Below are 12,405 nucleotides of genomic sequence, written 5' to 3' on the forward strand. Positions count from 1 at the left end.
AGCAGGGGCTACTCTTCATTGTGGTGCATGGGCTTCTCATTGCGGTGGCTTCTCTTGTTGTGGAGCACAGGCTCTAGGCTTGCAGGCTTCAGTAGTTGTGGCTCGCGGGCTCTAAAGCAGAGGCTCAGTAGTTGTGGTGCACGGGCTTAGTTGCTCCGAGGTATGTGAGATCTTCCTGGCCCAGGGCTCGAACTTGTGTCCCCTGCATTGGCAAGTGGATTCTTAACCACTGCGCCACCAGGGAAGTCCCTCAGCTGAGTTTTGATGGATGAGTATGAAGGACTTGTCCAAGGAATGGCAGGGAATGAAAAGGTATTCCCAGCAGGGGCAAGGTGAGGATGTAGGCATGATGGAGAATGATGACCATGATGTATTCTTCTGGGGCCGAGCACAAGATACAGGGTTGGGAAGGGCCAGTGAGAAAGCTGGTGATGTAGACTATGGCCCAATAGCAAAGATCCAGAGCTGTTGAATGACTTGGCAAGTGATCTGTAAAGCAGTAGGGGACCAGGGGGGAGAGGGGTAGGGTTAAGCTGGGGAGAGACAGTGCTCAAGTGATATCAAAGGCTCACTCTGATGGCTGTGGGAGGGCTGGGTATGGTAGGGGGAGAGACTAAAGGGCCACAAGACAACCACCTATCCTAAGGGAGGAAGCCATATCCTACTCCTCATCGGCTTATTTGGAAACCAAAGCAGCTCTCCAGCAGACCAAGAGAAGGGCCCCGAAAGCTGAGAGAGTGGACCTGACTCAACTAGCTCTTGGCTTGGAGGACAGCAGCAGCGAGGACATACTTTGTTCCCTCTGCCCGCCAGCCAACATACCGCAGTGCTGCATCAGGAGAAATGCCTCACCTGGGAAAACCAACTATACCACAAATACATTAAACCATGAACTCCTTTTGGCTTGTATATCTTCCCTCCCTCTAGGGCTGGGCAGCATCTGGCACACAGTAGGCGCTCAATGAACATTTATTTATCTGAAATAGGGACACTCATATGGGATTCAGTCAGAGGCCTTACATTGTTTTCAGTCTTGGTTCAGCCACTCAAGAGCTCTGTGGCTGTGGATAGGCCACATAACTTCAGTGAGACTCAGTTTGCTGATCTATTTTTTAAATTATTATTTTAATTCTTAAAAAAAAATTTTTTTTTTGGCCACACCACGTGGCGTATGGAATCCTAGTTCCCTGACCAGGGATCGAACCCATGCCCCCTGCATTGAAAGTGGGGAGTCTTAACCGCTGGACCACCAGGGAAGTCCCTGATAATCTATTTTAAAAATCACTAAAATTTTCTAAGAGTATGAGAGTGTGTCTGGAAGCCCTTTGCAAACTCTAAAGTACTATATGACGAAAAGTGGTGTATTCATAAAATGGAATACTATTCAGCCATAAAAAGGAAGTGTTGCCACATGCCACCACATGGATGGATCTTAAAAACATGATGCTATGGGAAAGAAGCCAGACACAAAAGGCCACATATGACGTGATTCCTTTTATACGAAATGTCCAGAAATGGCAAATCTATAGAGACAGAAAGCAGATTAGCGGTTGCCAGGGGTTGGGGGGAGAAGGGAATGGACTTTGATTGCTTAATGTGTTTTCTTTTGAGATGCTGAAAATATTCTAGAACTAGATAGTGGTGATGGTTGTACACCATGGTGAATGTACTAAATGCCACCAAGTTGCACTTTTTTTTTTTTGGCTGCACTGGGCAGCTTGCGGGATCCTATTCCCCCGACCAGGGATCAAACCTGGGCCCTGGGAGTGAAAGCACGAGTCCTAACCACTGGACCACCAGGGAATTCCCTGTTAGTGTATTTTATCATAATTTTTAAAAAGCCCCCCAAAAGGGCTATATGAAGGTTAATCATCCTGAGAAGTTGTTGATTCTTGTTGAAGAATCAACAGCAGCCCCCAATCCAGTTTTTGACATTTAAAGAACTTACAGAGTAGGTGCATCTCCACTAAGGAGCACAGAACAACTGGAATGGGAGTAGGGAGAGGGAAGGAGGTGCTTCGGGCCATCAGAAAAGGGAAGCTGGATGGTATTTGTTTCGTAGATTGCCAGTTGTTCACCCTGTTTGTATTTAAATGAAAGGAGGCTTTGAAGTGGGAGCCGCCTCTGAGCAGGGCTTGGGGTTCCTGCCTTGTGTGGTAAAGTTCAGACTTGTCCAGATCCGTTTCTAGCCAGAGGTTAGTGTTTCTGGTGGAAAAGGCTCAAGTTTTGGTTAATAATACACGAACAGGAAGAGCCGGAGTAAACTGGGGGGCAAGGAATGAGTTCCCCCTGGACTTGGTGTAAAAGGAAGCTTTCTCTGATTTGGGCTTCATAGTTTGGTAGTATCTTTTTCTCGCTTACGGTGGCTGGGTTTCATTTTATTATTAATGTTGGTTGCATCTCAGATCATATATTCTTTGGTAAAGAACATCTTTAAGTAAATCCATCAATCAATGAAAGTTAAAGCTGCTGGGCTAAGCCCTAGCAATGCCTTGAGGACCTGATAGTTATCAGTTTAAGGAAAACCTGAACCATTTGAAAGTCCCTGGAAAATGGCAGGAAATTCATTTGTAGTTGAGTTTGCATATTTAGAAAGACTCCTCTCCTAGTTGCAGAGTTAAATGTTCTGCCAACCCACAGAAGTTGGAAATTGTAAGTCCCACTTATAGATGGGTCACAATCTGTCTGTTTATGCTGATGATCTCCAAGAGTTAATAAAATGTAGAAGAGTCTGCAGTGGGCTTTCAAAACAACAGCTAGCTACTTTCTACAGCTCCTCACAGCCAATCATGTCAACGAGGTTTACAAACAACAGTGGAGGAAGTCTCAACAAACCCTATGAGGGTGATAATTGTAATGATAGTTCATATCTTCACCCTATGTAATTTTATGGGAATTGAGTGTCTAGCCAAATAGTAAGTTCCAGCCCCTTTTATCTGCCCAGTTCCCAGCACCCTCCCGAGGTGTCTGAGGCACTTCTCACCCTAACCTCTTACAGCAGATTGTAACAATAACGAAGGTAATGACAAGTTCCCAATCTGCACAGTTCCCTTCATTAAAGGAGCCCTAGGAGCTTCAAAAACACTCATTAATGGAATCTGACAGAGCTTAGAAGGTGGGAAGACTCACCCATTTCCATTTTTCGGGTGGCTACCTCGGGACAGGTCCCAGAGAGGTGTGACTCTCTGTCAAGAGGCTTAAGGGCAGAGGGGAATTGGGGGTCCTGGACTACCTTTATTCCATGTGACCTGGGAGTCAAGTCCCAGATACTGGACCACCCCACCCCTCCCAGCTACATACTATCAGCAAGTGGCTTCCCTTCTCTGGGCCTCAGTTTCCCTTCGTGCAAAAGGAGGGTTTGGGCCAGATTTCCAAGGTCAACCCAGAATTTGCTCTGCGGTTGGCGGGGGGGTGGGGGTGGGGTGGGGGGTGGGGATGGAGGGCGTTCTCCTGCTTCAGGGTTTGATTAGACTTGTAGCAGAACCAGGCTGGGGGGTGGGGTGGGGGCTGAGAATTCCTGCCAGGTTTCCGGAACAGCTCGGTGCTCCATGAGCACCGTTTGATGGAAAGCGGGTCTGAGGGGACCAGGTGAACCTGGCTCTAGAGCCAGCTCGGAGTCCCAAGTCCCTCTGATGCCCGCAGCAAACAATGAGATTAATGCCAGCGTTTTCCCCTCCTAGCCCAGGAGCTGGGCGGTCAGGAGCGTCCTCCAGGCTGCGAGGCGGCAGCGGCGGGGGGGTGGGTAGGTATCGAGGCCGGAGGGCTCCGTCCGGCTTTGGCCCGCGGGCAGCCGGTCAGGTGGCCACGCGCAGAAGGCCTAGGACTCGGACGTGGGTTTCAAGTCCCCGGCCTCTCGGTCCCCCGGGACTTGGGCCCTTCTCCCCGGAGAAGTTAGCCTGTCCTCTCCGGGTGGGGGGCGGCGGGCACGCTCCCCGCCTCCCGGGAGGAGGGAAGGAGGGAAGGAGGGAGGAGCCCGGCGGGGCGTGTCGCGCGAGGGAGCGCCGCGCGCCCGGTGCGGCCCCCTAGGAAGTGGATTTGGCCGCTCCGGATCCAACCCTTCTTCCAGGTTTTCTCCCGTCCCGGCCCTGCGTGCTCCCGCCTGTCTCCCGCCCCCCCGCCGCCTGCCCCCTCCCCCTGAGTGCCGCCCGCTGGGCCAAGTTTGTCGAGCGTCGCCGCGCACGCCGGCCAGTCAATCAGCGGCAGAGCTGAAGAGGGCACAGCCGTGCGGCCGAGGGCAGAGCGAGCCGAGCCGAGCCGAGCCAGCAGAGCGGACCAGCGCCGGGCAGCCCGAGCCGCGCGCCGCGAGCGCCCGCCGCCGCCGCCCACGCCCTCTTCGGCCCCCGCGGCGCCTGCCACCTTCCCCTCCTTCCCAGCGCCCCTGTCCCGCCGCCGGCCGGCTCGCCCCGATCGCTGCCGCCGCGGAGCCCCGAGGTCACCGGCCCGCGCCTCCGCTCCCCTGGGCCGCGCACCGCCTCCACGCCCTCCTCCTCCTCCCCGGGCCGGGAGCCTGGCACCGGGGACCGTTGCCTGACGCGCGAGGCCCAGCTCCACTTTTCGCCCCGCGTCTCCTCCTCCTCCTGCTGCTCTCCTCCTCCTCCTCCAACTCCTCCAACTCCCCTCGTCCTCAGACTCCGCTCGCGAGCCCCCGACTCCGCTGCCGCCCGCCACTTTCCGTCCTGTCCCAAAGGTGGGAGCACGTCCGCCTCGGCCCGCACCATGGCACGGTTCGGCTTACCCGCGCTGCTCTGCACCCTGGCCGCACTCAGCGCCGCGCTGCTGGCTGCCGAGCTCAAGTCGAAAAGTTGTTCGGAAGTGCGACGTCTCTACATGTCCAAAGGCTTCGACAAGAACGATGCCCCCATGCACGAGATCAACGGTAGGTGGGAGCCCCCGGGAGGCGAGCGCAGAGACCGGCACCCCGGGGCAGGGGCCGCGGAGCCCCCTCGCCTCGCCGCCCCCCGCGCTGGACGCAGGTTGCCGAGACGGAGAAATGGGCAGGCGCGCCAGAGCGAGCCCCGACGCAGAGCTTTCCCCGCGGACGCGGCGGCCCCCGGTGCGCCGCTGGCGGAGGGGCGCCCCCGAGCTGCCCGGTGGCACTCCGGCGCGCCGCTTCCATCCCCCACCCCCTCCCGCGGTCTCCCTGGTCCCAGGAAGCCCCAGAGGACTCTGGCCCGCAAAGTGCTTGTCACCCGCTCCCTCGCCTTTTCCGGGTTGAACTCCTCGCTGGGCTCCCCGCTTTGTTGTGTGGGTGACGAGAGGTCGGGTGGGGTGGGATTTGCCAGATTCCGGGGGGGCGCAAAAGGTGGAACTTGAATTGATGTTTCATTGGTGTTCCTTAAAAACCCACTCCCCGCCTCTCTCCCACCACTGACATGGATTAGGAGTTTTGGTAGATCCAGCGGCTTTAGAAGTGACCTTTAAAAAGCAAACGGCTCTCCACCCCTCCAAACTCTGACTTTTGGGAACTCTCCTGTTTTCCGGAAAGTGTTGGTATTTTCCCCCCCTTTCTTTTTTTCTCACCTCATTTTAATGGTTAATTGCACTTTAAATTACAAACCTTTGGAAGGACTGATTACAGGAAGCTTGAATCTCAGTTTGGAGATGGTTATACAAATAGAGACCGCTTAGCCTGTGAAAAAGTTCACTGGATTTCGGCGCTGGGGATGCGTGGGGTGTTTGTGAAAGCCCTTCTTGGAGCGCTGGGGAGGCTGCTTTGCTGCGGGTGCCCTTCGCCCCTCCTCGCCAGGCGGGCGGTGGTGGCCCGGCCGGTCCCCTCTGGGTGGCACTCACTCATTCGCAGAGAGGCCAACTGTTGCGCGCAGCCCCGCGGGCCGCGCTGGGGCCAGCGGCGGCGCAGGTAGCCTGTTCGCCCCGAGGGTTCAGAAAGAACCACGAATCTAGCTGGCTGGTGGCCAGCTTAACCTAACGGAGAAGTGAGCGATTCGAGCCCTGGGGGCCAAGCTTTCCATTCCGAACCTTTCATGGAAGTGAGCAGAGCGCGCCTTTGCCTCGCAGTGTTGGTCACCCGGGAGGGGCGGGCAGGAGGCCGGCAGCCAGCAAAGGAAATACTGTAATTTCAACCAGGCGCTTCCAAAGGCTTAGGAAGACTTGGGGGTCATTTTTTGGGAAGGGCTATTAATAACCTTGGAGATTAAGTGCAGTCATCAATTACATATAAATTACAAAAGTAATTGAGGGAAGTTGCTGGGCAGTTTTCGAGTGTGACCGGCATCTATCTAGAAATAGAACCTAAGAAATGGTTAGAGCAGCCTAGGAGCCCACGCACCTTGGCAGTTATCAAGTAACTCGCACGTTACTGATTAGAGACTGTTTGCCCTTGAGCTGCTTGTCTTCACAGCGGCACGATTTTATTGGTTGTAGAGCCCTAAAAAGCCCTCTTTTCTTTCCCCTCTCCCTCCCGCCCCGCCCGAAAAAGTAAAGTTGAGCCAGCAGCCACTGAAGCTTGGGGGCTCCACAGGTCAGACCTGGGGTCTTTGTGCCCTGCACGGTTTGGGCTCGGGGCCCAGCGGAGATGATTGGCGTGAAGGTTACAGTTGTCATTCCCACATTTTGAAGGGATAGATGCAGCGATGCACTTAATGGGAACGTGACAAGTTTTCATCTTCTGCTCATGCAAAACAATATGTGCCTTTGAGGTGGACAGGAGGCGTTTGGGGAGTGGGCTGTGAAATCCCCCCCCCCACTGTCTCCAACTTTGCTCTGTGCAGCCTTGCAAAAGCAAGACATCTTCCCCAGCCAGCATCTCAGGAAAAAGGAAGTTTGAAGGGTGCTCAAAGACAGTGCTAGGTGTTCCCTTTGATTGTCACGGTCCCCAGAAAACACCTGAGGAGTATGTTTGCATAAATGTTTCTCTGGACATATTCCCGCTAAAGATACGAACGTTATTAGTGACCAGCAGCAGGAAATGGAAGCTAATGTGCTCACACCCAAAACATTTTATTCTTTTTGTCTTGTCCTTCATCTCCCTCCCAGGGCTGCTGCTTTTATTTCCCCTTTTGAATGACCTACTGGACTGCATTCTCCCGAGGAACAAAGGAAGTGCCTTTTTAGCTAGAATCCTTGGAAGACCACCAAGGACTTTAGCTCATGCAGTGCAATTTCGCACCACTTTCAACAATAACAAAAATGCATGACTGAATGGCTCAAAAATGTGGAGTGTTAGAGGCATTCATTTGAGTCTAGGACACTGTCACAACACAGACAGACCCAAGTAAATACCTTTAGGCGGCCAGTATAGAAACAGGGGTAATCTTTACCAACACCCTGGCCTCTCCAGATGCATACATTGTCCTTGTCTTCCCTGGGCTCCACTCAGATAATTTTGGTCATTTGGGAGAGCATAGTCAATGTAGTGACTTGAATGAATTAATTGCCAGCACTTTCCTTGGTTGCGTGTATGTGTGTGTGTATTTTTCTTAGTGCAAAAAGTCCAGGATTGTTTTCCGGGCAAAGGGTCACAATGTCCGGGGGCCTAGCCCCAGGCTTAGCCCAAGTTTAAGGTTTGATTCCTGATGGCCTTGCACTTGCCTTCTAGAGGTTTGAACAGGCTTTGCGGAATACTCCATGCTCTTGAGGACTCTCAGTCTTTTTAGATCATAATTAAGATAATTTGATGTGCTCTCAAGGGTGTCAGGGAGTACAGCATGTTGACCTTCAACTGGGTCTTGCATTGCCTATCCACTTGACCCCTGTACTTACCAGATAATGGGTAGCCCAGATGCCATGATCAAAAGGGATCTTTAACACAAAGGATGGGTTTTTGTTCAGCTTTCAATGGGCATATCTTTTGGAGCGCCTACTGTGTGCGATATTCGGTGCTCAGCATCTTGGAGGACAGGAGGGCCTCTGCCACCAGAACCTTCCCATGTAATAGGGAGATAAGCCATGCACACACTCGGTTGGAATACAGCATGGTGTGTGATAAGTACCATACGAGTGGTACAGATGAGGAGAAAGGAGTGCCCGGGGAGTTCCAGGGAGAAGGGATTTGGGACTAGGATATAAACTCACTAATGGTAGTTCAATAGTAAAATAATAATAATAATAATAGTATTAACAAGAAATTGTAAAATCTTACCATTCTCATTGTGCCTCCCTCCATAAGAACAGGATAAAGCGTATGCAACAATTGGCATTTTATTACTAAGCTAATCTTTGCTTGAAATTGTCTTGAAAAGTGAGGCAGTTGGTTAGAAACCTTCAGCTTGCCAAAGGTCCCTTCCGCAGTGACATCGAATGATACCAAGGAGAACTTTACATAACAGTTGTGATTTGGGAGTTTTAATTTTCCTGTTCCCATTTACGTTCATGACCACTGCACCTGTGCGTGTGCACACATGTTCATGTGTATACCTCTAAGGGAATCATGTAAGCTATGTTAGGATTATATGGGAAAACGTGTTGGAGAAGTAGGAATACTTTCTGGTACTGTGTTGATTATTGCATGTAAGACACACAGCATATGTCTTCAAGGGTTGTATTCCTTGTTACCTACTTTAAGTAGATGGGTTGGATTTTTTTTAAAAAAAGGATTTTCATGGGTAATTTCTTTTTATAAATTTATTTATTTATTTACTGGCTGTGTTGGTTCTTCCTTACTGCACATGGGCTTTCTCTAGTTACAGCAGACAGGGGCTACTCTTTGTTGCGGTACGCGGTCTTCTCATTGCAGTGGCTTCTCTTGTTGCGGAGCATGGGCTCTAGGTGTGTGGGCTTCAGTAGTTGCGGCACACGGGCTCCATAGTTGTGGCTCACGGGCTTAGTTGCTCTGCGGCATGTGGGATCTTCCTGGAGCAGGGATCGAACCTGTGTTCCCTGCATTGGTAGCCGGATTCTCAACCACTGCACCACCTAGGAAGTCCCTAGATGGGTTGGATTTAGCAGAGAACTTGTGATTTTTCTCACCTGTCAGTATAGAAATTGTCCCAAGTAGTACAGGAATTATCTCCTGGACATGCTCAAAAAAGAACTTAGTAAAAGTTCTGGCTTATGCAGCTCTATCTCTGGTTAGAACATACATATATAAAATGTTTGATTCAGCATAATTACTATTTTCCTTTTTTGTTTGACTCACATTGGGTTGCATGCAATTTCAGGATTAGCTAGAGACTAGACTGAGGAATGAAAAAGGAAGTTTTTTTTTGTTGTTGTGTCAACAAGGGAAACAACATCAGTGTTCATGTAAGTCCTTTGGGAGCAAGTCTGTGGCTCCGCAGTAACATCTGTTTTAGCGCTGAGGTGGTTGCCATACATGTTCACCAAAAATGCATTTTGGCCACAATGAAAAGATGAAAAGAGCTAGTGGCTATTAAGTGTTTTCCCTGTGCCTGCCTGGTCCTCAACATCATCGGCTCATTTCAGGTCCACACCAAGCATGCGAAGTCAGAATGACTGTCTTCATATCCCCATTTTACAGACAAGGAAACTGAGATTCAAGGGATTTAGAAATCTATTTGCAGTCTCACAGCTAGTGAATGTTGGAGGTGGAATTTGAACCCACCCTAGGTCTTATCTGACCCAGAGTCTATGCTATGTTGTACAGATAATAAGACAAGAAAGTACCTTCCCAACTCCCATAGAAGGCAGGTCTTACAAACATAAGCTATGAGAGGACCAGCAACTAACTAGTAAAAGACCATCATCACAGCACTATGCTGATGCTCTAGTAGAGAGATCCAGTCATGTCCTTTGCAGGCAAAGTGTTGTACCCAGACGGAGACAATCTAATGTTAACAGTAGAAGGAACATAAATTGTATTTCCTGGGCCATGGGGAGCCAACAATAGCTTCTGAGGAGGCGAATGCCATTAGGGAAGCTGTTTCAGGAAGATGAGTGGCACTGTGAGTTCAGGGTTGGTGAGGCAAGGGGAATAAAGGCAGGGAGAGCTGTCGGGAGGCTATTTTAAATAGTTCTTAAGTGGTCTACCTGTGTCTTGTCTGCTACCCCCCTATTCCATCCTAAATATTACCAGCTTCCTTTCCTTTCAGCGGTACTTTGAATGGAGTCATTTCTCTGCTTCGAGCTTCCGTGGTTCCAAGTATCTCAAATGATACTTTCATGGAGTCACTCTTGAACTCCCCAGGGTTATATGCTTTCTTCCTCTGAATCCCCAGCTTGAATAGGATCCATGGTGTTTGCACACAGCTGTCTCGTATCCTGGTTCATCATACATGCAGGCACGTGTGTTTTCTCGCCTCAACTGTAAGCAACCCGAGGACAGATGGCAGCTCCTGGCATTTTGTGTGCCCAGTGGTACCAGGTGTGCGAGCGCAGTGCAATATTTGTTAAATGAGTGGTGGGGGGATGACACAAACAGTTGTATCGCCTTGTCTGGCAGGACACCAGTGCTCTCATGGGATTATACTGCCTTGGTGATAGATCGTCATCCCATGGTCTCTTGCCCTCCTGGGAAGCTTTTGGGTCTAAACATTCTGAAATGAAATAAATTTAGAGTAAATCTCCCAGAAATGTTATAACTTGGAGAATGTTTTTATTCTTTTGGGGGCATACTTGTCTTTACCGCTTCATTAATAACTGAGTGTCATAGGAATTTTTCAGAAGGATTTGGAATCCTGTTGGTCTTCCCACTTTGAGATATACTTCTTTAAGAAACAAACAATTGAGACTTTTGTGATTAAGCAATTTAGAGCAAATGGAGAAGAGTAATTTAACACCTTAGATTCAGCATATAGAGCTGTTTGATGCACATCAATTACCTTTTAAAAAATAAAATCTTGTTTGTTGTCTTTACCAAGGTGAAGAACACAGGCTTAAGGATATCAGTATTTTATATAAGCAGGTAATTCCCTGGCAGTCCAGTGGTAGGACTCCCACGCTTTCACTGCCAAGGGCCTGGGTTCGATCCCTGCTCCGGGAACTAAGATCCCACAAGCCATGTGGCATGGCCAAAAAAAAAAATTTTTTTTTTAATATAAGCAGACACACTAAAATATGAACAGGTAAAAACTAGCATTTTCAGTTCCACTTGGTTAAACATCTGTTGCTTACTATAGAGAACATGAAAGTGCAGAAAATACGTGAAGCGATTCCATCTTGGAGGTAATTTGAAATATTATATTTAAGTTCTGATGCATTTAATTCAGCAATCTGGTGGGAGAGAAAAATCAAAGCGATCCGTCAGCCAGGTATTCAACTTTTGAAAAAGAAACTCTAACAAATGTTAGAAATTAGGAAAAAAATTGAATGGAAGAGCTAAAAAAAAAAGTCAATAACCTCCAGGAAGCCTGGAAACTGTGTAAAAACATCTTATTGGAAGCCCAGATAAATGTGTGCCAGACATCAAAAAGACCAGCTGCTTGGGGGAAGAAAAAAAGAACCCGGCATGACTAACTGGCAGAGTAAAAGAGGCTGCTTCGGGGTGGGGCGGAAAAGGCATCTTTCACAAAATGGAAAGAGTGAAGCCAGGAGAAGAGGGAAGTCCATGAGGTATGGCAGGGCAGGTACAAACTAGAAATGAAATGAGCTGAAGAGAATCAGAGGTGAGCCTTGCCAGGGATTTCCAATGGCCCATGTGATGATAATGGTGAAAAGGGTGGGCTAGGTGAGTCCAGCCTCTCAGGAAAAGCAATGTGGCTTCTTGAAGGGGCAGCCATGCCTGAGTTCCAAGAACTCCCAGAGCTGTTTGAGAGAGAAGAAGCAAGTGGATACAGGAAAACAAACCTAGTTTAGGTTGTCAGGAATTATGCAATGAGATTCCAAGGCAGAGTGTATTCAGCAAATGCATTTACTTTGGGATAGATGAGGATGCTGGTTTATCGGAAAGAGGAAATAATAGAGTAAGGGGGAGGGGGAGAGAGAAGAAACCCCACTGTAGGTTACATGGGAAGGCCATGGTTTCTTGAAAAGAGCACTTCTAGCCTAGCTCTGTGACAAATTAGTTGTCTGATACCTTTGGTGAGGTTCTTTCTCCTACAGTTGAAAAATGGGTGTGGAGTTGTTAGAATACTGGATTACATCAGGGATTCTCAGCCCTGGCTATGCTTTAGAACTGCCTGGAGAGGTTTCAAAATCCACTAGTGCCTGGGCACCACCCCAGGCCAATTAAATCATACTTTCTGGCAGTGGGGCTAAGGTGGCGGTAATTTTTTAAAAGCTCCTCAGTGGTTCTAATGAGCAGCTATGGTTGAGAACCAGTGCCCTAGATGATCTCTGAAGTCCCTTCCATCTCTGAGATGCTGTGACTCTGAATTTTCCAATGAGATTTATCACAAAGTGTTATCTCAGAAGAGAGCTTTGGTTTAGACCCAGTGCATGCTTGCTTTCATTTTGGCTAACTTGGGCTTAAGAGGAAAGTCTGTTAAACTTGGGAAAAATATTTTTTAAGTCAAGATGCAAGTATATGCCATAACCAGTGATGCTCTGCTG

The 12,405-nt window shown here is 49.3% G+C and overlaps 1 protein-coding gene across 1 annotated transcript in view; it reads left to right on the forward strand.

Annotated features, from left to right (window-relative positions):
- The first annotated feature begins 4,175 nt into the window (after positions 1–4,175).
- Positions 4,176–12,405, forward strand: part of GPC4 (glypican 4) — a 120,886-nt gene continuing 112,656 nt past the window's right edge. Inside the window, exon 1 of the mRNA XM_057719160.1 lies at positions 4,176–4,876. Within this exon, the coding sequence (XP_057575143.1) occupies positions 4,717–4,876 (160 nt within the window). The 5' untranslated portion in view covers positions 4,176–4,716. The remainder of the gene's footprint in view (positions 4,877–12,405) is intronic.

This window comes from Hippopotamus amphibius, chromosome X, assembly GCF_030028045.1.
Source record: "Hippopotamus amphibius kiboko isolate mHipAmp2 chromosome X, mHipAmp2.hap2, whole genome shotgun sequence".
Taxonomy (NCBI): Eukaryota; Metazoa; Chordata; class Mammalia; order Artiodactyla; family Hippopotamidae; genus Hippopotamus; species Hippopotamus amphibius.